This window comes from Cervus elaphus, chromosome 19 (genome assembly GCF_910594005.1).
Source record: "Cervus elaphus chromosome 19, mCerEla1.1, whole genome shotgun sequence".
NCBI lineage: Eukaryota > Metazoa > Chordata > Mammalia > Artiodactyla > Cervidae > Cervus > Cervus elaphus.
The window spans coordinates 75,663,664-75,684,085 of record NC_057833.1 but is presented as its reverse complement, the minus strand read 5'-3'; the positions used below and the strand labels follow the sequence as shown (position 1 = coordinate 75,684,085).

The 20,422-nt window shown below is 53.9% G+C and overlaps 1 protein-coding gene across 2 annotated transcripts in view; it reads right to left on the bottom strand.

Annotated features, from left to right (window-relative positions):
- Nucleotides 1–509: 509 nt before the first annotated feature.
- PRDM15 (PR/SET domain 15) overlaps nucleotides 510–20,422 on the bottom strand; it is a 59,081-nt gene continuing 39,168 nt past the window's right edge. For both annotated transcript variants that reach the window (XM_043874743.1, XM_043874744.1), the window contains exons 13-24: nucleotides 19,143–19,240; nucleotides 16,847–16,978; nucleotides 15,928–16,062; nucleotides 15,045–15,208; nucleotides 14,158–14,237; nucleotides 13,720–13,839; nucleotides 12,063–12,194; nucleotides 10,634–10,717; nucleotides 10,114–10,289; nucleotides 6,470–6,550; nucleotides 4,754–4,963; nucleotides 510–3,177 (exon numbers count right to left, since the gene is read on the bottom strand). In XM_043874743.1, the coding sequence (XP_043730678.1) occupies nucleotides 2,701–3,177; nucleotides 4,754–4,963; nucleotides 6,470–6,550; nucleotides 10,114–10,289; nucleotides 10,634–10,717; nucleotides 12,063–12,194; nucleotides 13,720–13,839; nucleotides 14,158–14,237; nucleotides 15,045–15,208; nucleotides 15,928–16,062; nucleotides 16,847–16,978; nucleotides 19,143–19,240 (1,889 nt within the window). In that variant the 3' untranslated portion in view covers nucleotides 510–2,700. The remainder of the gene's footprint in view (nucleotides 3,178–4,753; nucleotides 4,964–6,469; nucleotides 6,551–10,113; nucleotides 10,290–10,633; nucleotides 10,718–12,062; nucleotides 12,195–13,719; nucleotides 13,840–14,157; nucleotides 14,238–15,044; nucleotides 15,209–15,927; nucleotides 16,063–16,846; nucleotides 16,979–19,142; nucleotides 19,241–20,422) is intronic.

Sequence of the window (20,422 nt, the reverse complement as noted above, 5' to 3'; positions counted from 1 at the left end):
ATCAGGCCCACACATCTGCCTCCAGAGCCTGGACTCCTCCAAGACGGGTCACCCTTGGTCACATGGTCACAGTGGAGCAGCACCCAGCATGGGAACACACCCCCCGGGGGGCCCCCTCCTGTCCTTGCCTCACAGTCCACGTCAGGCAGTGGACCCTGGGGGCCAGCTCTGCGAGGCTCACAGCGTTGGGTGGCACGGAATCACACAACTTCACGGGCCTAGATCAAGCATCTTCTGTTTACTGATTTAGCGTAACTCAGAGGGATTCACAGAGCTCAGAGGCCACAGTGGTTTCATCCCATTTCCTCCTACAGTTGTATACCTGGGATCAATTAAAACACTCAATCCTTTCTACCAGGAGACAGGGATAAATGTGCACAACAGTCTAGAGCTGATGACTCTTAGGGCTGGGTAGGTTTTGTTTTTTTTTGCTCCCCTGTTTTACGACAGCACAAATCTATTTTGCCTCAGACAGTGATCCTATTAGAACAAATATTTCTACAGAAAACTCAGGAGTAAATCTGATTTTTATTTCGAGTTTTCGCTTATTATAACAAGAAGTATTATTACACATCTGTGTATTTAAATAAACAGTGGTAAGTACACTGGGGCCACACAACCTAAATTAGGTTCTTTAAAAACATATGATGCATTCTTATCCTAGGCACAAAAACAACTTTTCTTAAAAAAATAAAACTGTGATTTAAAAGGCCTTTATTTCATAGGGAAGAGGAATAAAAGATAAATGCTAGCAGGTGTTCCATCACATCTGGGTTTTTTCCCTTGGTCATTTGTCCTTTATCTTCTGCAAATGCAAAAAGAAATGGTCAGCGATGTTTAAAAAAATACCTTAGGGGCCTTGGCGCACTTGATGACTCCACAGACACCTGGACCACTTACATTTGGAGAACAGAGACAATGCTTAGAAAATATATCACCCCTAGCCCAAGTTCATTTGATGAAACTATTATGTATAAAGCATTAATTATATACATAAATAACATAAAAATAATTATCATAAATTAAAAGTCAAATAATCGCCCACGACAAATTCAATGGAGAGGTGCAAGCTGGGAGTTAGGGAAGAGCTGGGTGTGGAGGGTGAATTCTGCAGTCCCCTTTCACATGCTGCATGGGTGATGAACTTGGTTCACGAAGGCCTGTATTGCACACATCAAAACCTAGCCCTCTTTCTCCTCAACATCTTGTGACTTAGAACTATGTGAAGTGCTGAGAACGCTGCCTTTTGTGTGACAGATCACCCGCAGCCTCACTGGCAGCATCAGGTGAGTCTGTCTCATTTATTTACTCTTTACTGAAGAAGGTCTCCCAACTAACACAGGATCACAAAGAGTGATCGAGACAAAGCAAAGGAATCGTTATCTTTTCATTCTGGACAGGGCAAAGGCATCACTCAAGCTTCTTTTTTTTTTTCAATTTTTTTTTTTCACTCAAGCTTCTTCACCTGCCTCTTTGTCTCCCTGGCTGGGCAGCCAGAGGACTGGCTGCTGGCCGCCACCTCGGTGGCCCTGAGCCTCACCCACCCCCCTGAGATGGGTGCACACGTGTGACACAGCTGATGTCACTCAGCACATTCATTCATTCATTCATTCGGGGCGCTGATACTTCTACTGCTCAGCTAATGACTTTTTCTGCTTTCATACTACTTGGCAGGACACAGCACTACCTCCATATTTCAGAAAAAACCTACCCCTTTCCCCGTAAGGAGCAAAGTCCATTCAACATTTTTATAGAAAACTGGTCTTGAAACACATCAACCTTTGGAATTAAGAGTTTAAACAGAAAAAAGACATGAATTTCTTCCCTGTTCTCCAGTTCAGGGGACTCTAGCCAAGTCTCAGCCACAATAAATACGTTTGGATGGCAGAGTCCTGAGACGGCTCCAGGGAGCCTCCAGAAGGGCCAGCGGGAGGCCCTCTTGATGCACGTTAACAGCGACCCCTGCGGTGGGGCAGCTACGTAAGCTGGACAGAGGCCTACAGTGCAAACGACATTGCGTGTCAAAGGAAAACAGAGAAGAACGTGGTCTCCGCAGTTTCGAACACGCGAGATATGCTCGAGATAAAGTTTAAAAAAAGAACCATACTGAAAATCCATTCACGAACCCTATTACTAAGACGCCTTGCTGAGTGACCTCACATGACCGCTTGCCTGTGACCAACAGGAAGGCCAGAGGAGGGGCGTCCGCCCACAGGGCAGCTTCCCACCTGGTTTCAGCCAACGACTTTGATTCAACTGGAATTTCAAAGAAGATAAATGTGACTTGAACGTCTATCTGTTCAAAGTCCAGGAGCCAGGAGAAAACTCTGTTCCTGCCCAGCACATTGCTACATTTTAACACAGCAGCTGAGTCCTAAAGAGAAAAAGGAAACAAACCACTTCCCTTTGCCAAACCTCCAGTCCCTCCGGCTCTGGGAGGGAAGCCTAGGGGCCTGTCTCACCTGGCAGAATGCGGGAGGCTGCTCCCGGGGACAACTGGCCTGCCCAGGGTCACTTCTGAGTTCAGCTGACAGACTGTCATGGTTCTGGGGGCATTTGGAGATAATTCTGCAAAAGCTAAGTCAACCTTACTTACATTGCAATGTGTGTTTGTTTTTCTCTGTTTGGTATCCAGCCAACAAATCTTAAATGGAAACAAACCCCCATCTGTGGTTCTCTCCCTGGTCTCTGCAAGCTGCCTCAGTAGCTGTACATCTGCGGCTGCTGCTCAGCCGGCACCGGGGGCTGGGCGGCCTGTGGGGCGGGGGCTGGAGGCGGCGGGGGCGGCCCGTCCGTCTGGGGCACCGCCCGCCAGGTGAGCGGGTGCTGCTCACCCAGCTGGCTCCCCAGGGGCGTGATGGAGTTGACCAGGGTGGTCAGGTTGATGAAGTGGGCCACGGATTGTGGGTTCGAGGCTTCCGGCTGCGGGTGGATCTGGAGGTCGTTCTGGCGGTTGTGCAGCATGGCGGAGCCGCTGACGGTGTCAAAGGTCACGGTCAGGATGGAGTTGTCCAGCTGGAGCTGGCGTTCTGGAGTGGTCAGGTGCCCGACGGCCACCGGCTGGAGGTTGGTAAACTGGGTCCCGGCCGTGGTGGTGATGGGGGTCACGGTGATGTTGGTCAGGCCGACGGAGCTGGACGGGGTGGTCACATTGGGGTCACCCAGAGTCACCACCACCTGGAAGAGTCACGCACGACACGAGACCATTAGTTTCTGAAGAATTGAGAACAAGAGCAGCTTCCTGTGCTGTGCTTTGTAGAGGATCCCCGTGACACGGGGATCAATCACCTCACGCTTGGCCCAAAGGAAGGAGGTCAAACACCTGCTGGTGAAAGATTAAACCACGCTAGTTTTTCCTGGAAAAAGAATTCCAGGGAAAAAGAGAAACAAGATAGAGATGTAATCATTGAGACCATTAGTTGGAACTGAGCAATAAATGATTTCAGTGTCAAGAAAAAAACAGAACAGTAATCACGAAATGAGCTAAAGTGAAGAGGAACTCAAGAGCCTCTTGATGAGGGTGAAAGAGGACAGTGAAAAAGCTGGCTTAAAACTCAGCATTCAAAATACTAAGATCATGGCATCTGGTCCCATCCCTTCATGGCAAATAGATGGGGAAAAAGTGGAAGCAGTGACAGATTTTATTTTCCTGGGCTCCAAAATCACTGCAGATGGTGACTGCAGCCGTGAAATTAAAAGATGTTTGCTCCTTGGAAGTAAAGCCATGACAAACCTAGACAGCATGTTAAAAAGCAGAGACATCACTTTGCTGACAAAGGTCCATCTAGTCAAAGCTATGGTTTTTCCAGTAGTCATGTACGGATGTGAGAGTTGGATGATAAAGAAGGCTAAGTGCTGAAGAATTGATGCTTTTGAATTGCTGTGTTGGAGAAGACTCTTGAGAGTCCCTTGGACTGCAAGATCAAACCAGTCAATCCTAAAGGAAATCAACCCTAACCAGTCACTGAAGGACTGATGCTAAAGCCAAAGCTTCAATATTTTGGCCATCTGATGTGAAGAGCTGACTCATTGGAAAAGACCCTGATGCTGGGAAAGATTGAGGGCAGGTGGAGAAGGGGAAGACAGAGAATGAGATGGTTGGATGGCATCACTGACTCAATGGACATGAGTCTGAGCAAACTCCGGGAGACGGTGAACAGGGAAGCCTGGCGTGCTGCCATCCATGAGGTCGTAAAGAGTCAGACATGACTCAACAACTGAACAACACCAATCACGAGAACAACAGAGAGAATATTCTTTGTTGTCTCTTAACACACTGCAAAGCTCAGAAGGACAACAAACCCGTGTGCGGTGCCAAGAGCTAATAAAAAAGATAGCACCGCTCTCCCCACACGAAAAGGGACAAAAGGCCAGAGAAACACAGAAACACTTGCAACCAGGATGACCAGGGCCACTCAAGAGAGGTGCGGCATCCAACACATGCTGACAGAGCTGGGGGCCTTGAAACCCAAACAGGGACGGGTCGGCAAAGGAGAAGTTCTGGCTAAAAGCAGCAGCTGGACACACGCCCCCCCCCGCCCCTGAGAACCTCCCCAAACTGGTCCCAGCCAGTTCCCAACCCCAGGGGTACGACTGCTTTTCACCATGATGGCGGTGACCTCTGAGTCTGCACTGGGAAACGCTCACAGGGAAACAGGGCACAGGCTGACGGCGGTCAGGGTCCAAGACCCCATGGGGAGAAGGGTCACAAGCCAGCCTCCCACACCCGGGCCCGACTCTGCACAAGCGTCACCTGCTGGATGCTCTGCACGGCCGAGTCCGTCTCATCCCCGACAGCCCCTGAAAACGTGCCCTCCTTCTCTGAGAATTCGCTGAAGGCGGCGTCCTCTGGCGCCGTGGCCCCCGCCTCCTCCTCCGGCTTCTGCTTCCTCTTGGGAGCTCTCCTGGCGGCTTTCACGTGCTTCCCTTCGGCCAGCTCCTCCTGCTCCAGACTCAGCTCAGGCTGTGTGAGCAGAAGGTGAGACAATGACAGGTCAGCACGTCGTGCCCCTGAGGCGGCCTGGCACCACCCCCAGACACCGGGTGACCAGGCCCATCTGCTAATGTGCACGTCTAAGGATGGCAGCAAGTTCCCGCCGGTCTCCGCGACTTTTCTTTAAAGTGAGGGAAGTTGGATACAAGTCATACTTTGTACTGAAATAGAATTATGTCTGAAAACAGAGGTTGTGAGCCCCTGTTTCAGCCCTGTTGAGCTCTGCCTGAGGCTGCAAAGGCTTTCATGTCGGGCTCTCTGCCCCAGGCTGACACAGGTTCACTGTGGACATAATCTTGGGTCAAGGATGAGTCTGACTGCAGGAAACGTGTGGTCATGGTTCTTAGGGACAGCAAATAAGGGCCCAGCGGTAATGGTGACCCCAGATGGGTGCCCGGCATACTTCTTTCCCTCCTGCTGACCCACAGCTGGCCCAGCCCAGGATCACAGAGGCTGCTGGGCAGTAGTGGCCCGCAAGGCTCTCTGCCCCAATCACCCACCACCCCTCCTGTCCTTGGTGCCATACCCATGAGGTGTGGTCCCACCCAGTGGCAGACAGACCCCAAGGAGGTCTGCCAGGACATGGCCACGAGGGGCTGCCCATGTCAGGGGTGGACGTGGTCCTGGGCCTCTGGGGCCTGGCTGTCCAATGCAACCCAGCCACTGAGCACTGTACTCAAAGCTCTACTGCAAAACAAGAGAGGGGTGAAGGCGATTTTAAAGTAACTGAGCATGAAATGTTCCCTTCAAAATAAGAGAAAACCTTTGTATAAAGGTTCTGACTACAGATTCCTTTTGAAAGTAAGCTCATCTAATACACTTAAGGTTATTTTGCTTGTAACAGTCTAATCACACTAAGCTCTTCTGGATGACACTTGTGATGGTTAACTAAAGCGTCATCTTTGTGAGGTTGGGGCGCCCAGTCGTGTGGTCAAAACACCAGTCCAGATGCTGTCCTGAAAGTGTTTTCCAGATGTGATTAACACTGAAGCCAGAAGGTGCTGAGTAAAACAGAACCTTCTGAAATGCGGGTGGGCCTGGACCAATCAGGTGAAGGCCTTGAGAGCCGACAAAGTTCCCAGAGGACGAAGGAATTCTGCCTCCAGCATCAGCCCCTCCTGGGTGTCCAGCCTCCAGCCCTCCTGGCAGATTCTGGACCTGCCAGACCCACAACTGAGTGAGCCAACTCCTTAAAATAAATCTAATTCTCTCTGAACATGCATGCACGTGCGTGCACACACACTTTACTGTTTTCTCTGGGGAACTCTAACAATCTATCCTCTAAAAAGACACACATCTGTTTTCAGAAAACTGAAATTCTAGAGATGTTCACAGAAACTAGAAGGCTCCTGGGGTGACGACCAATGAACAAAACAGGGAAATGAGTGTGACACGCGGGGGTTTCCCCCAGGGCTGCTCCTGATATCCACTGGGCTCCTCCGGTAAGATGCCCCACCCCGCGTGCTCTGCGCTCACCTGGACGATGCCGATGGAGGAGGCGTCGATGGTGGTGGTCTCCGGGAGGTGGTCCAGGTCATCAATCCTCACGGCCAGGACCTAGGAGTGGGCGCAGGGCCATGAGCCCAGGACACGGTGCCTGAAGGCCAGCCCAGGGCAGGTGGGGCCAGACACACAGCCGCCGGGCCATCTCCCTCAAGGCCCTGTGTGCCCAACGGCTCTGCTTGGCACTCAGAAGCCTGGGATCCAGAATCCTGCCTGGCTCTCATTCCCTCCTCCCAGGTCCCCTACTCCTTAAGTGTCCGCCGCGTTCCCACACATGGGGGTGTCACCTCGCCTATCCGTGTGTCATCGCACTGTCCACTGCCCCCAGGTGGAGACCCTGCTTCCCCTCCTGTCCACGATGTCCGCTAAGTGCGTCCTCCCTCAATCTCAGTATCTCTCACTAAGAGCAGAGCAGGATAAGACAGTACAGCAAACCCGTCCTACAATGAGTTACCAAGAGTGAGACGTGTACGTGTAACACACCTTACCTTCCTACCTGCGCCCCCACCCGCAGCCCCCCTGAGCCACACCAGCCTGTCCTCAGGAGGCTGACCCTCACACCGGGACACAGGCTCGAGGTTGACCCGGCTCCTCCCTCATCCTGAACCTGGTCCACACACCACTGACGCTGGCTACACAGGTGCCTGTGGTCACCTAAGTGAACAAATCACAGGTGGTGCAGAGAGCACGCAGGACACCTGGGGAGGGAGGCTGTGATGGGGAGTCGCTAAGGGACGGAGGTGGCTGTGGATAAACGAAACGCAACCAGGGAAAGCACAGAAGCCTGTCCAAACGGCTCTGCAGTCAAATGGCTTTGCAAGCATCTTTCCATTTTCGTTCCAAAATAAAGAACAAAAGTATAGGCTATATATCATGGGTGTGGCTTATTTAAGAAAGACGACAGACCACTGCATTTCTGGGCTTAGGATCCAAGACCAGGACAGCACATCCTCTGAGAGGATGGTCAGCGAGGCGGTCATGTGTGCTTCAACAGAAACGCTGATGTGGTGGTGAGAACCCAAGTGTGACTGAGGCTGCAAAGCTGAGTCAGAGCAGCAGGAGGCTCCTGACGGTTCTCTCCCACCACACCACCTCCACTGTCACCACGACCACCTCCGCCCCCATCACCACCCCATCACTGCCACCACCACCTTCATCATCACCACCGACATAATCAGCGTCCTAGTCACACCACCCGGAAGCCACAGAGAACCACCACAGAAGCACTTGTTGACTTTACTCTCGTTAGGAGATTAGACCACACGTGAAAAGTACTTTTAGTGCTTGAATTTTCCTCAATGTGACATTCATTCAAAGCAGAGGGAAAGACCATAAGTGGCAGTCACAAAATAGCATCAATTCAAAAAGATCCTGAATATGTGAGAGCAGTGTATGCTTAACACCCTAACATACACCCTAAGGTGTTCACTTAGGTTGGCCAGCCTTCACTAGACCCCCACGCCCGAGTCTGTGCCCCGCAGACCTGCACAGTCTGGCCGAGGGCGGTGCCGCCACCACAACAGAGCCTCCCCTGCCTCACTCCTGTAGTCTGGGGACGTTTCCTCCATTCCCTCTGCTCGCCTCTGTGTGACATGTCTGCATCCTTCTTCTCCTTCCATCTACCACCCTAGATCGTCAGGTCTAAGAGGACGGGGCACACCCGGTCCAGCCGGTCACCAGCGCTCATCCCTGCAGGCACTAAACTATTTGTCTGAACACAGAGAAGGAAACCACAGAGAAACATCAAAGGATCCAAGGAAAGCAGCCCAGGGGAAAGAGGCTGAAAGTGCCCAAGACAGAAGGGACTGAGAACAGAGCCCGGACAGAGGAGCCTGAGCCTGCTGGGGGCCCCTCCAGAGCACTCTGCAGCCCAGCGAAGTGGGTTTGAGAGGAAGAGGGGCCAAGAGGTGGCTGCGCAGATGGACCGATGAGGCAACTGATTGTTAACCAGAGGAAAACGTCTGCTGAGCCGCTCCGTGTCCGCAAGGCCCCTGCACCCAGCAGCACGCATCACACAGGCCATGGGCAAAACCCGCCGTGCACAGAGCTACAGATACCCACATGCCGAGAAGTCGCTCGCTCCCACCCACCACGAGCCCCCGGGGGAGCCCGCAGTGCCTGCCCTGGGCCCCAAGACCCAGGTGGCCCCACTGACACTGGGCAGCCAGATGGATGCTGACACGTCCGGCTCCTGCTCCCGACTTTGTTTCTCTAGGTGGAGACGCTAGCAGGCCACTAGGTGAAAGAGGCTGGAGTGAGGGGAGCAAAGCTGGTGGAACCCCAGCTCCTCGTGCTAAGCAGAAAGAGCCTGGGGTCCACGGGCCAGGGACCTGCGCAGGCTGTGGAGGACATAGCGAGTTGATAGGAGAAAAAGACGCACTTCTCAGCCAAATGAAGCAGAAGGTGCTTTTATAATTGCAAAAGTAATCCATGTTCATCAGAGGCAATTATTTGAAATAGAGAAAAACATAAAGATAAGAGATAACCAAAACTTCAGTGCCAGACCACAGTGCAATGCTTTCACCCTTTCTTGTTTCACCACCTTGTTTGTTACCCAGGTGAGTATCCTGTAAATACACAATGTGAATGACACGCTGTGGGGACACCTGTATTATCTGCAAGGTGTCACTGCTTTCTTACGATGAGCATTCACAGTGTTACTCAGAACTGTCTGCAAACACGTTACAGTCACGCACATCACTGAACTACTACTAACATAGTGGCATTCCTCTTACTGGACACTCAAGGGTCCAAAGAGTCATTTATTAAAACACTGGGGAGATGGTCACACTACCCTCAGGAGGACATGCAACGGTGCATGTCCTGGAATAGGGTGCAATTCCAGTCATTTTGAATCCCAGAACCTCCCCTAATTCAATGGAGGAAGGATGGCACCTTCTTCTGTTAAAGGCTTTCTCTTGTATCTCAACCACATGTGTTTTCCTTTTGTGAATCTCCTCTCCTCAGACACAGTGGGTTCTCTGTTATTCTCGTGGAAGGCGTGCTATCTTTACTATTAACAGCCAGTATCTGTTAATGACACTGACACATTTTTTAGTTTTCCCTTTGCGTGTTCTCTTGACCCCCAGAAACTCTAAATGTTATGTTGCTTAGTCAAATTGTTTGTTCAAAATTTTCACTGCTTTTGTGCTTATAAAGCGTCTAGTTTTGTTTTCAGTTTACTGCTTTTTCAAACCCAATGACTTATTCAATGCCCTGGACCTGCCTTTAGAACCAGGTTCTGGGTGTCAGGGTCTACCTACCTTCCTCGATACACTTTCTCCGTCTCAGTCCTGAGGGCCACTTTCTGAGCAGCCCCCAACACCACGCGGAGCCTCTGGTTCTGCACATTTTTTAGCTACTCTAAAGGGAGGAATGGGGGAGAGGGAGGGTGGCACCCCTGTCCTGCTGTAATTCCAGGGAGAGTGCAAGTGATTACTTCAGCAAAAAAACCCATTTGGGGCTCTTGTATTCATTCATTCATTCGGTGCCTCCTACCTGCAGGCAGAGGGCAGCGTCGGACCCAGGCCCTGCCTCCGGGAATCCCAGGGGTGGGGACCCTGTGCGGCGGGGGTGGGGGGGGTCTCGGAGCGGGGGAAGGCCCCGCGCATGCTCACCTCGGGGTGCTTGCGCCGCATGTGCCTGCTCATGGAGGCCCTGGTGGACACCTTGGTCCCGCACAACTGGCAGCTCTGCGCCTCCACCTTGTCGTGGGTGAGCTGCACGTGCTTCTGCAGCATGTATTCGGTGACATACTTCTTGTCGCACACGGAGCACGTCCACTGCTTGCCCACTGCCCGCGCGCATGGGGAGGGAGAGACGGGCGGGGGTGGTGAGGGGGCAGCCTCTAGGTCGCAGACCCAGTCAGCCACCCACCCGAGGCCAGGCCTCGGAAAGACCCTCCTCCCATCCAGGAATGCTTCAATCAGCGTCTGACAACGCGAGCATGAATATTTGAAGGTTTTGTGGCTGAATTTTAGGGGGCAGAGGGCCACCATTAAGGCACAATAGTGCCAGATATCCTGAAAAAGTCCACATAGAGCCTCGCAGCCAAGCTCTCCACACCCCGCACACCCAGACGGCCCCAGCAGAGACCACAGCGGCTGGCCGGCCGGTCCCCAGGCGCCCCCCACATACCCGTGTGGATGAGCTTGTGCGTCTCCATTGTGTTTCTCTCACTGAACGTTTTTCCACACAGTTCGCACATGAAATCTTTAATCCCTGCAGGAAAAGGCACATTTAATTTCACGATTCATGAGCGTTTTAACTGTACACAGCACCGGTCTTGTCCGTGACACATTTCTGTATTTGTAAAGACTGTGGGGGCTGGTAAGTTACCCAGAGACGACGGACAGTATGCCTTCATTCCCCTACTCAACCGGCAAACTGTGGCTTGAAAACCATCCTACTGCAGGTGTCTTGGTCTGGGGTGGTCACCCTGCCTGCCTGCAACCTGGTAATATGGAAGCATCGAGCCATCAGACTGTCACACTCCCCGAGCTGACAAGAAGGTGGGCCCTTTACCTCTTAAACAAACATTTGCCCTAAATGTCAAGCAAAGCAAGTAAGTGACTTTCAAGGTCTGCTTATCTCGGTCCTGTATTTGCTGGGTCCCTGGTACTCGGAACCCTACATTCACGTGGCTCCTGGAAGTGAGAGAGACAGAGGCCACTGCACCCCAGTAGGTGGAGAGTTGCCAGACCCCCAAGGAGGCGCAGGACCCAGTCCCAGGAGGTGAGTGTTTCCCAGAAAAGGGGAAGCAAGAAACGGACAGACTTCCCCAGGAAAAGGAGAACGGCATGCTTTTGTGAAAGCCCAGTGCCCTGGGGGCTGGCACTCCAGGGGGACCCAAAGCGGACCTGAGAGGTGCCCTGGCCGGCCCTGGGGGCAGCAAGAGAGGTGAGCACACAGGTAAGCTGGGCCAGGCAATGGCAAGACCCAAGTCCATTTTAGAGGATATGAACCACCCAGATGCTCCTGCTAGAAACTTCACACACAGCTCCACCACCCAGGGAGGACCGTTTCTCATTCTGCTATAAATCTGATTCTGTCATATACACGTTTACCCATAGACAACCGTTTATAAGAAATGAGTTCACCAAAAAAAAAAAAAAAAAAAACGAGCTCACAAACGTCGATGCAAGTTAACGTGCATATCTCATCACTTGAAGGATGCACTGTCCTTTAAGGTGGACACACCACAATTCAGCCTCTGCCCTGACAGACACTTAAGGTGGTCCAGTTTCCTGTCCAGATGACATGATGGTCAAGGTACACACACGCCAGGTCTTTGTCTGATGGTTTCTCCTGGCTGAGTGGGAGGGAAGGGCACTGAAGGCATTGAGGGCGGTAACCAGGACCCGGTGTGTTTGGGGGGACGCAGGGGGCTTATTGCAGGGGATGGGGGAGCTTCTGGGAAACCGGCTAGTTACCCAGCTTCCTAAAGCTCGACCAGAGAGCCTGGGGCCTGCTGGGAGCTAAAGACCCTGCGGAGCAGCGGCGGCTCTGCTCGAGCGGTTTCTCACCAGCGGGCTGGTCCCTGTACACCAGAGCACCGCGGACTCACCCGTGTGCCGCTTGTAGTGCTTGAGCATGTTGACCTTCTGCGCGAACTTGCGGTGGCACTCCCTGCATTCGTACTCCTTGATGCCCTTGTGCAGCTTCATGTGGTGGCGCAGCGCGTGCTTGGTCTTCATGCCTGCGGGGCAGAGCGGGTTAGCCACACCCCATGCCCCGCCCCCACCCCTGCTCAACCCCGCCCCCAGGGCCCATGCCCCGCCCCCACACCCTGCTCGACCCCGCCCCCAGGGCCCATGCCCCGCCCCCACACCCTGCTCAACCCCGCCCCCAGGGCCCATGCCCCGCCACACACACCACCCTCCCCATGCCCATGCCCAGCCCGAGGAAATGTACGCAGTACAAGATGGGAAAACCGACCCCAGTACCTGCCCCAGGCACCCCTCCCCATCCAGCCAGGCCCAGTGAGCAGCACTCAGGGTTCAGGTGTGGCTGTCCCTGCCCACCTGGGGGTAGGGCCCACCACACCTGTCCCCTCCAGCCCTCCCCAGCTCCTCTCTGCAGCTCCAGCCCGGTGGGGATGGGGCTGGAAGAGCTGGGCAGAGATGGGGCTGGGGCTCCACCCACTATGGTCAGGGCTAAGACACGGGTAGAAACGTCTAGAAACATCTGTGTGCAACATTAACATGCTGCTTTCGAAGCACGAAACTGAGGTCTGAGGCGGGAAAAACTATTTTGCATAACCATTCCGGTTATTTACAAATAAATTTTTTTTTGGTTAGGTGCTTGTGTTACTTTTTCAATAGAATAATCTACACTGCTGCACACAGTTACTCTGGAGAAGAGACAAGAAACTGTCGCCTCTGGGGAGGGGGTCTGGGGCCACCCGGGGTGAGGAACTTCTCACTTTCTGCCCTTCTCTGGTTAACTCTTTTAGTCGTCTACATCTAATTTTATTTTACGAGGCTAAAATAGGGGTTGATCCAGTGAGTAGAATTGTGGGACATTTGTGTTTGCTTTATACTTTCCGGTTTAATTTTAAAAATCAAGGAAAAACAAAAACTTCATGAAATATTAAATTTTTAAAAGATGCTAATGGCATCAAGACAAACTTTTAAATCAAGACAAACTTGATTTGTCCTGTATCTGAAGGAGGGTGGCCCTGCCGCTCTTCCAGCACACACAGCACTGGCAGCTGCTTGAAACCACCAAAGATCCATAGCTCCAAGCCTTCCTCAGTTTGGGTTTAAAACAGAAACGGGTTAAAATTTTACGGTGGACTGGGATTACCTCTTTCTGATTATACTTAGCGATATGAGCTATTTTACTAACAGGTTCATTTAACTAATTTCACCTGATTAAAATAAAGGTCACTGTCATCACCGGCCACAGAAAGTCAGTCTGAATCCACAGCTGGTCCTTGTAAGCAGCTGAGGGTTCTGCACCTCCACTGAGGCCACATGGTGATTCTGAGGGTATTCTATACATCACACAGTCATGCTGCACTATCTCCCTGCTCTTAAAACAGCTTTAATCTATACCTTGGTTTTATGCCCCACCTTTGGACTGATTTGTCTTCTTGATCTGCAGTTAAATTCTCTGGGTCTTATCTTTCTTGAGTAAATGACTCAGGTCTGGGTGACCCCCAACTCCCACTTGGCCTGCTGCCCCTTCTGGATGATGGCCAGGCCCCCACCTGCCCTCACCTTTCCCACACTCCGCGCACAGGTATTCCCGGATGTTGTCATGGACACGCATGTGCTCCTTCAGCATGTCCTTCCTGGCAAAGGACTTCCCACACTGCTCACAGGCATGGCTTTTCACACCTACAAGCAAACAGGGCAGGCTGTCACCGCAGGGAATCCTGACCCAAGGTCACTGCGTGAGGGCAGCACCAGAAAGAAGCACATCCCACACCCCCCAACCCCACCCACCCCTTGCAGCTGGAGCCCTGGCCCCTGAGCCCTCCTTTCTCAGCCTCTGTGAGGACCCAGAGGGGGACTGGGCAAGGAGGGGCTGAGCTGGGAGGAGCAGCAAGTATGGATGGTGAAGGACCAGTCAGGAGACGAGGATGACCCCCGGGAGCAGGAAGCACGCAGAGGGGCCTGGCCCACTTGGCACCATGTCCTCCCAGGCCCGGCTACCTGTGTGGATCAGTTTGTGCCTCTCCAGGTTCCCGATGCTATTGAAGATCCGCCCGCAGATTTCACAGGGGTGGATGTACCTGAAAGCAGACACAGGCTCAGGATGGCACACAGCCTTGGCAGACGGGCACAAAGAGTACACTTGCATAAGCGCCTTTATCAGCAGGTGTGGTAGAAAAAAAAAAAGGTGCTATGGGGGTGTCAAGGGGCCCGAGACTTTAGCCTCCATCTGAGCTGAGTTGCCCCCTTGAAGTTCACATGCTGGCATCCTGACTCTCTGCACCTCAGAACGTGGCTGAGCCTGTAGATGGGGGTCTCTGCAGAGGTCCTCAAATTAAAGATGAGGTCACTGGATGGGCCCTAACCCAGTAACTGGGGTTCTTTCAAACAGGGACACAGAGACACGCACAGAGGGAAAGCCACAAGGACACACACTGATGCCAAGGAGAGAAGTGGGACTGATGCTCTCCCATGGCCACAGGGGGACTCAGAGCTCCAGCCTCAGCATTGACGTAACACATCGCTGTTGTACAGGCCGCCACGTCGAGGCCCCAACGGAGGACTCAGCTCTAAACAAGGCTGTAGCCTGATTCACCCGGACACGCAGTATTGATTACTGGCTGCAGCCAGATGGGGGAGCTGATGTTCACAAAACCTAATTACTCTGGGGAAAAGGGTCTCTGGTCCTATGTAGGCAGGTCTGCAATGCCGTCCACTACTGTGGGTTCCAGAGACTGTGCGACCTGATGACGAAGCAAGGAGCAAGGCCAGCGCATCCCCCAGGCCGGCCCAGGGCTCTCCGAGGAGACAGTTGGCTCTGCGCTCACCACCCCTCTGTGGGAAATCAGCCCTCCCTCTGCACCACCCTAGAGTCCCGGGATCCTCACTTCTGCACGTTGGGGTCGGGCAGGTTCTCGCGGTGGATGACCATGTGGGCGTGGTAGGTGGCCTTCAGGGCGAAGCGCCGGTGGCAGATGCTGCAGCCGTAGCCCTTCTCCTTGTGCACCTCCATGATGTGCTTCAGGTACTCCTTCCCTCGGCCGAAGGTGAGCTGTGGACGCACACCCTGTTTACCTGCGCACGCAGCCCATCCCCGCGGCTAACGAGGCACAGCCTCCACGCAGGTGCCCTGGGCACAGGGGGAGAACCAGCCTCCACGCAGTAGAGTGGAACTCCAAGGGGCAGGACCAGTGCCCGGCAAAACCGCGAAGCAGGGGGAGCCGTAAGAGGTAGACCCCAGGTCCTCCCGTAACTCTCACAGCAGGTCCCATCCCCCACCCCCCAAAGGCAGCTTCTAGAACTCCTCTCCTCTACACTCAACCGACCCCATCTCTCCCAAAGGTCCTGACAAGTGCAGGGCCAGGTGCGGGTGCCCAGCACACAGGTACCGGTGCCCCAGAAGAACACAGGGACCTACTTCGTGAAACCACAGGGTCTACCAATTGTTGAATATGGAAAGCTCCCCACTCGCCGCCCCCTCACTCCCCCCAGCCTCTAAGCAAGGCCCTCTGCTGTGTGGGAGGGCACAGCCAAGGAGAGAAGCCCCGGCACACAGGTCCACGCTGGTCAGACACACAGGCACGTGTGGACCAGACTGGTTCTGAGACGGTGGTCCCTGTGATAGTGATAAGACCCACAACCATCATTCCTGAGAAGCAACGAGCCCTGGGGTGCCCTCCAGGATGTCTGGGAGGGCCCCCACCCATGCCTGAGCCTCTGGGGGCCAGCACCCCTGCTAGCCCATGCACTCAGCAGCCGTAGTCCAGTTACCTGACACCTTTTGCAGCTGTACTTGTGAGGCTCTGAGTCTGCACTCTCGTCTGAATGGTCATCGTTTTCTTCTGAGGAGATCCCAATCTTGCCAATAAACTCCTCTCTCTGGTGGTCATCCATCAGCGCGATGTCCTAGAAGACAATCACCATGTTCTGCTTCTAACCTGTTTGGCAGAAGCTTTAACCGGTGACCTGTACACTAGGTGCGGAAACTGTGTCCTCGGGTCACCGGAACACCCCGCCCCGACGATGGTGCCATCAGGTCCTGCTTGAGTTCAGACGACTGCACGCCAGAGCTGGAGCTCACAGGAACAGTCCCTGAGCCGGGCGGCGCCTGGAGGGCGTGTTCTCCATCTCACTTGGGGACCTACCACTCTTTCACTTTTCCTGGATCGGCACTTCTACCCCCAGAGCGACCCTGAATCCTCACTACCCTGCACACTGGCAAGCTCTCATCTCACGTTCCTCAAAGGTAGGGAGAGAAGCAAAAGCCCCTGTCCTGACCCCTGGTCTTCGTCTTCTCCCAGGAGGTACCTGGCGCGCAGAGTTTTTAACGTGAACCCTTCACGTGGGCGTGAAACACAGCAAATACTCAAGAGAGCTCACCTGGAGAGCAGCAACAAGGTCCCCCAGACCCCGAGGGCCGGTCCCGCCTCCCCGCGCGCCCCGCCCCCCCGCGCGCCCCCGCCCCCCCGCGCGCCCCGCCCCCCGCGCGCCCCGCCCCCCGCGCGCCCCGCCCCCCCGCGCGCCCCGCCCCCCCGCGCGCCCCGCCCCCCCGCGCGCCCCGCCCCCCCGCGCGCCCCGCCCCCCCGCGCGCCCCGCCCCCCCGCGCGCCCCGCCTCCCCGCGCGCCCCCGCCTCCCCCGCGCGCCCCGCCTCCCCGCGCGCCCCGCAGCTGCACCAGGCGCAGGACTCACCTTGAAGTGGACGTGGATGTGGTCCCTGAGCACGTCCACACGGAAGAACTTGCGCCCGCAGATCTCACAGGTGTACTTCTTGTCGCCGTGGGTCAGCAGGTGCTTGTTCATGTTGCTCCTGCAGGAGAACACCTGCGGGCAGGAGAGTGGGGGCGGAGATGCCTGTTACCACGCACCTGTTACCACTCAGTGAGTAAGGCCTCACTGAGGGAACATAATCGGGCACAAAAAGGCAGTAGTTTCCTCCCAAAATATAAGTTGCAACAGATCCTCAGTGTTCGAGAGAAATAATCGCGTGGTGCTGCAATCATGATCGTTTAACCGTTTAAACTGGTGCTTACATTATAATACAGAACTAACCATTCTCTAGTCTTCACCATAAACTACTCTGCTCACAATTTTACTCAAATATTTCACTGGAATGGGGCCTAGCAAAAAGAGTAAGTCACACAAAGAGCTGCAGTCTTCTCAAAGTGAGTATCAGAGAGTTACAGTTTGTGTTCCCTATTTCATGCATAATTATTATCACCTCCCTCAATTTCTCAGTATTTCCTGTCTAAAGTGATGAGGGTGGGGACTCAGCCATTCACCCAATCAATACTAATCCAGATGTGGCTGCAGAGACCAACCCCCACGACCCCACTGATCTAAAGTCTCTGGCCACATGGCTTTCCCTCTAATGGTCAAGTAACCAGAGGAGCAGATCTCCTTAGAGCTCACCCATGTTCTCAGAAAGAGACTGAAACCTGAATGAAAGCGAAAACGGTTCACAATGAACAGAGGCAAATGTTTTTGAGGGACACTTCCTTTCAAGATCTGCAGGTGACTCGGGGCCGACAGACCTGAGACCACATAGCCCAGGGAGGCCGGGCAGAAAGTCGAGTCAGCAGAGCAGGAAGATGGGCACCTCTGGAGGGGGACAGAGGCCCTGGGTGTCCCCCAGCACCTGTCTTCCCAGGCAGGCAGGGCTGGAGACAAGGTATAGTTGGAGGCAGTGAAGAAGTCAGTTCTAGAGACATTCAGCCTCCTTTGTTGCCAGCATCCCTCTGTGAGCGTTCAGTGAACATCTCACAGAATAAAACGTGTCTGAGTGTGAGTCACATAGCTGGCTGGTTCATGCACAGGGTCTCCCAAGGACACAGGAGGGACACGGTGTTGTCATTCCTTAGAGCCAGTGGTCGGCGGGCAGGATGAGCAGGATACGTGGACACAGGGCAGCCTCACCCACCCCTGCCTGGACATCTGGGCACAGGTGTGCATTCTGATGCACCAGCTCGCTCTGCCCCTCCAGCCTCTAAACCCACACTGAGTCAGGGCCCGCACTGTGGGTCCACGGGCCACACCACCCAGCTGACCTGTTTGCTTTGTGGTTTGGAAAAAAAAAAAAATCAGGAAATTTCCCATTAAAGCATGAATTTCCGTTTTCTCTTGAAAAGGTCAAAAGATCTGGCAATGTGGCCACGTGCCAGCAGGCTGGGCTAGATCACAGCTGGCCGGCAGCCTGGGGTTTCACTCTTCCATCGTCTGGACCTGGCGTCTGCTGAGGGTGCACGGACACTCCAGGGCCACGTGGCTCCCGCGGGCTTGTGGGACTGAGAGCCTGGGCCTCCTGAGTGGTGGGAGGCAAGTCTAAGGATGGAGCAACTGCAAGGGGCACATGCGCAATGACCACCACCATTTCCCGTGGTAAGCTGACGTGGCCTGGACGGCAGCACCTGGACAGGGTTCCCCACACAGGGCTGATCAATGCCCCTGCTGGACGTGGCCCGGGGCTGTTCAGATGGTCAGTGCACTCTGGCAGTTTAGAGTCTGCCGAGCAGTCGGGCCCCTCTGATGGCCAGCTCAGACACCTCAGCATTGATTTGCTTACTTGGGGCACCAGCATCCATGGACGTGCATGGCGTGTGTGGCCGTGACTGGGTCAGTGTCTCACTTGGAAATAGTGCGGGAGGATCACCACTGACCAAGATGTAAACCTAGAACGTCCTCCCCCTCCACCACACGTGCCCGGCTCCGGGCACTGGAGATGGAACATGCGCACTCTGGCGGCATCGGTGGCAAATCGTGGCCAAGCGGAGACAAGGCTGAGCTCCTTCACTGGAGACCCAACTTGACGGCAAGAGCGCAGATGGACCAAAGCACCGAGTGAGGGGACCCCGTGGCTCAGAACACCCGAGTATCCACTCGATCCTACACCTTCACCCCCACCCCGTCCCCGCGTGCAGTGGGTACAGCGCTGAGGTTTCCCAGAGAAAAAGGTGAGCTGGGTCCCGGGTCCCGCACCAACCCGTGTTACCTTGCCGCACACCGGGCATCCAGACGGTTCCTTCCTGTAGCGCACCAGGTTCTCGCCGCCACCGGCCTCCACGTCTTCCCTCTTCACCCGTCGGACTCCTGAAACCCCGGCCCGCGAGAGTCAGAGTCAGTGCGCCCCGGTCCCTTCCAACCTCCGCCACCCGCCAGGGGCACGCCCAACCAGCAGAGGTCAGGGCTGCCCACGGGTGGATCCAAGGAGCCCGCAGGGTCTCTTGTCCATGACGCACTAGCGCCACCTGCCGCTCGGAGACGGAGCCCGGGCGATGGGGGCAAAGGAGCCCATGCCTTACAGGCTCCTTACCGCCGGCCGCACCTGAAACTTGCAAATCCAAGGGTAGTGAGTTTTACAACGTAGAGGAGTCAGAATGCGTTACCGGTAAGGAAGGCATTTGTGATAAACCTAAAGGCTCAAGACAAAGATGGGATTCTTTGAGGCAGCTGCAAGTAAGCGGGCATATTTATTAAAAAGATAGTAATATTCATACTGTACATTAAAACAGCCCAATCAGGATCAAGGTAAACAGTAAGACAACAATAAAAATTTTAAGGCATAAGTGTTCATGTGTGCGTACTCAGTCACTTCAATGTCTGACTCTTCAACCCCATGGACTGCAGCCTGCCAGGATCCTCTGTCCATGGGATTCTCCAGGTAAAAATACCGGAGTGGGTTGCCAAGCTGTCCTCCAGGGAATCTTCCCCACCCAGGGATCAAACCCTGGTCTCTTACACCTCCTGCATTTGGCAGGCAGGCTGTTTATCACTAGCACTACCTGGGAAGCCCAAGTGTTCATAATTGGGATCAAAACAGACTGAGAAGTTCTCAGGAAAGAAGGAATTTTTGGATACAAACAAGAAAGAAGTTCTTTCTCGAGGTCTCTTACTAACCACTGACCTGTCTTTCTGGGGCATTCTCACATAAACCATGTGAACACAGAACCAGGCTCAAACGTGGCTGGCAAGGTGACCTGGAGACAAATAGTTCCCAGCAGGTAAAGCAGGCAGGTGTGAGGCAGGTGTGGTTTACGCTTCTATATAGAGGGGAAGGCCATGAACAGCCACACAGTATTCGCATGATCATTCCCAAGGAAAATGATCTGAGCTGTGTCAGCTGTCAAACGTTGTGAGATAAAAGTTGTAAAATGCAACCCACACATCTGTCAATCAGGAAACACCTGACTTCTCCAGGTAATGGCAGCTCTTAGGGGCCCACCTGGGGCTTGATAATCAGGGTCCAGTTCAACCAGGCCAGCGGGTCAGTGC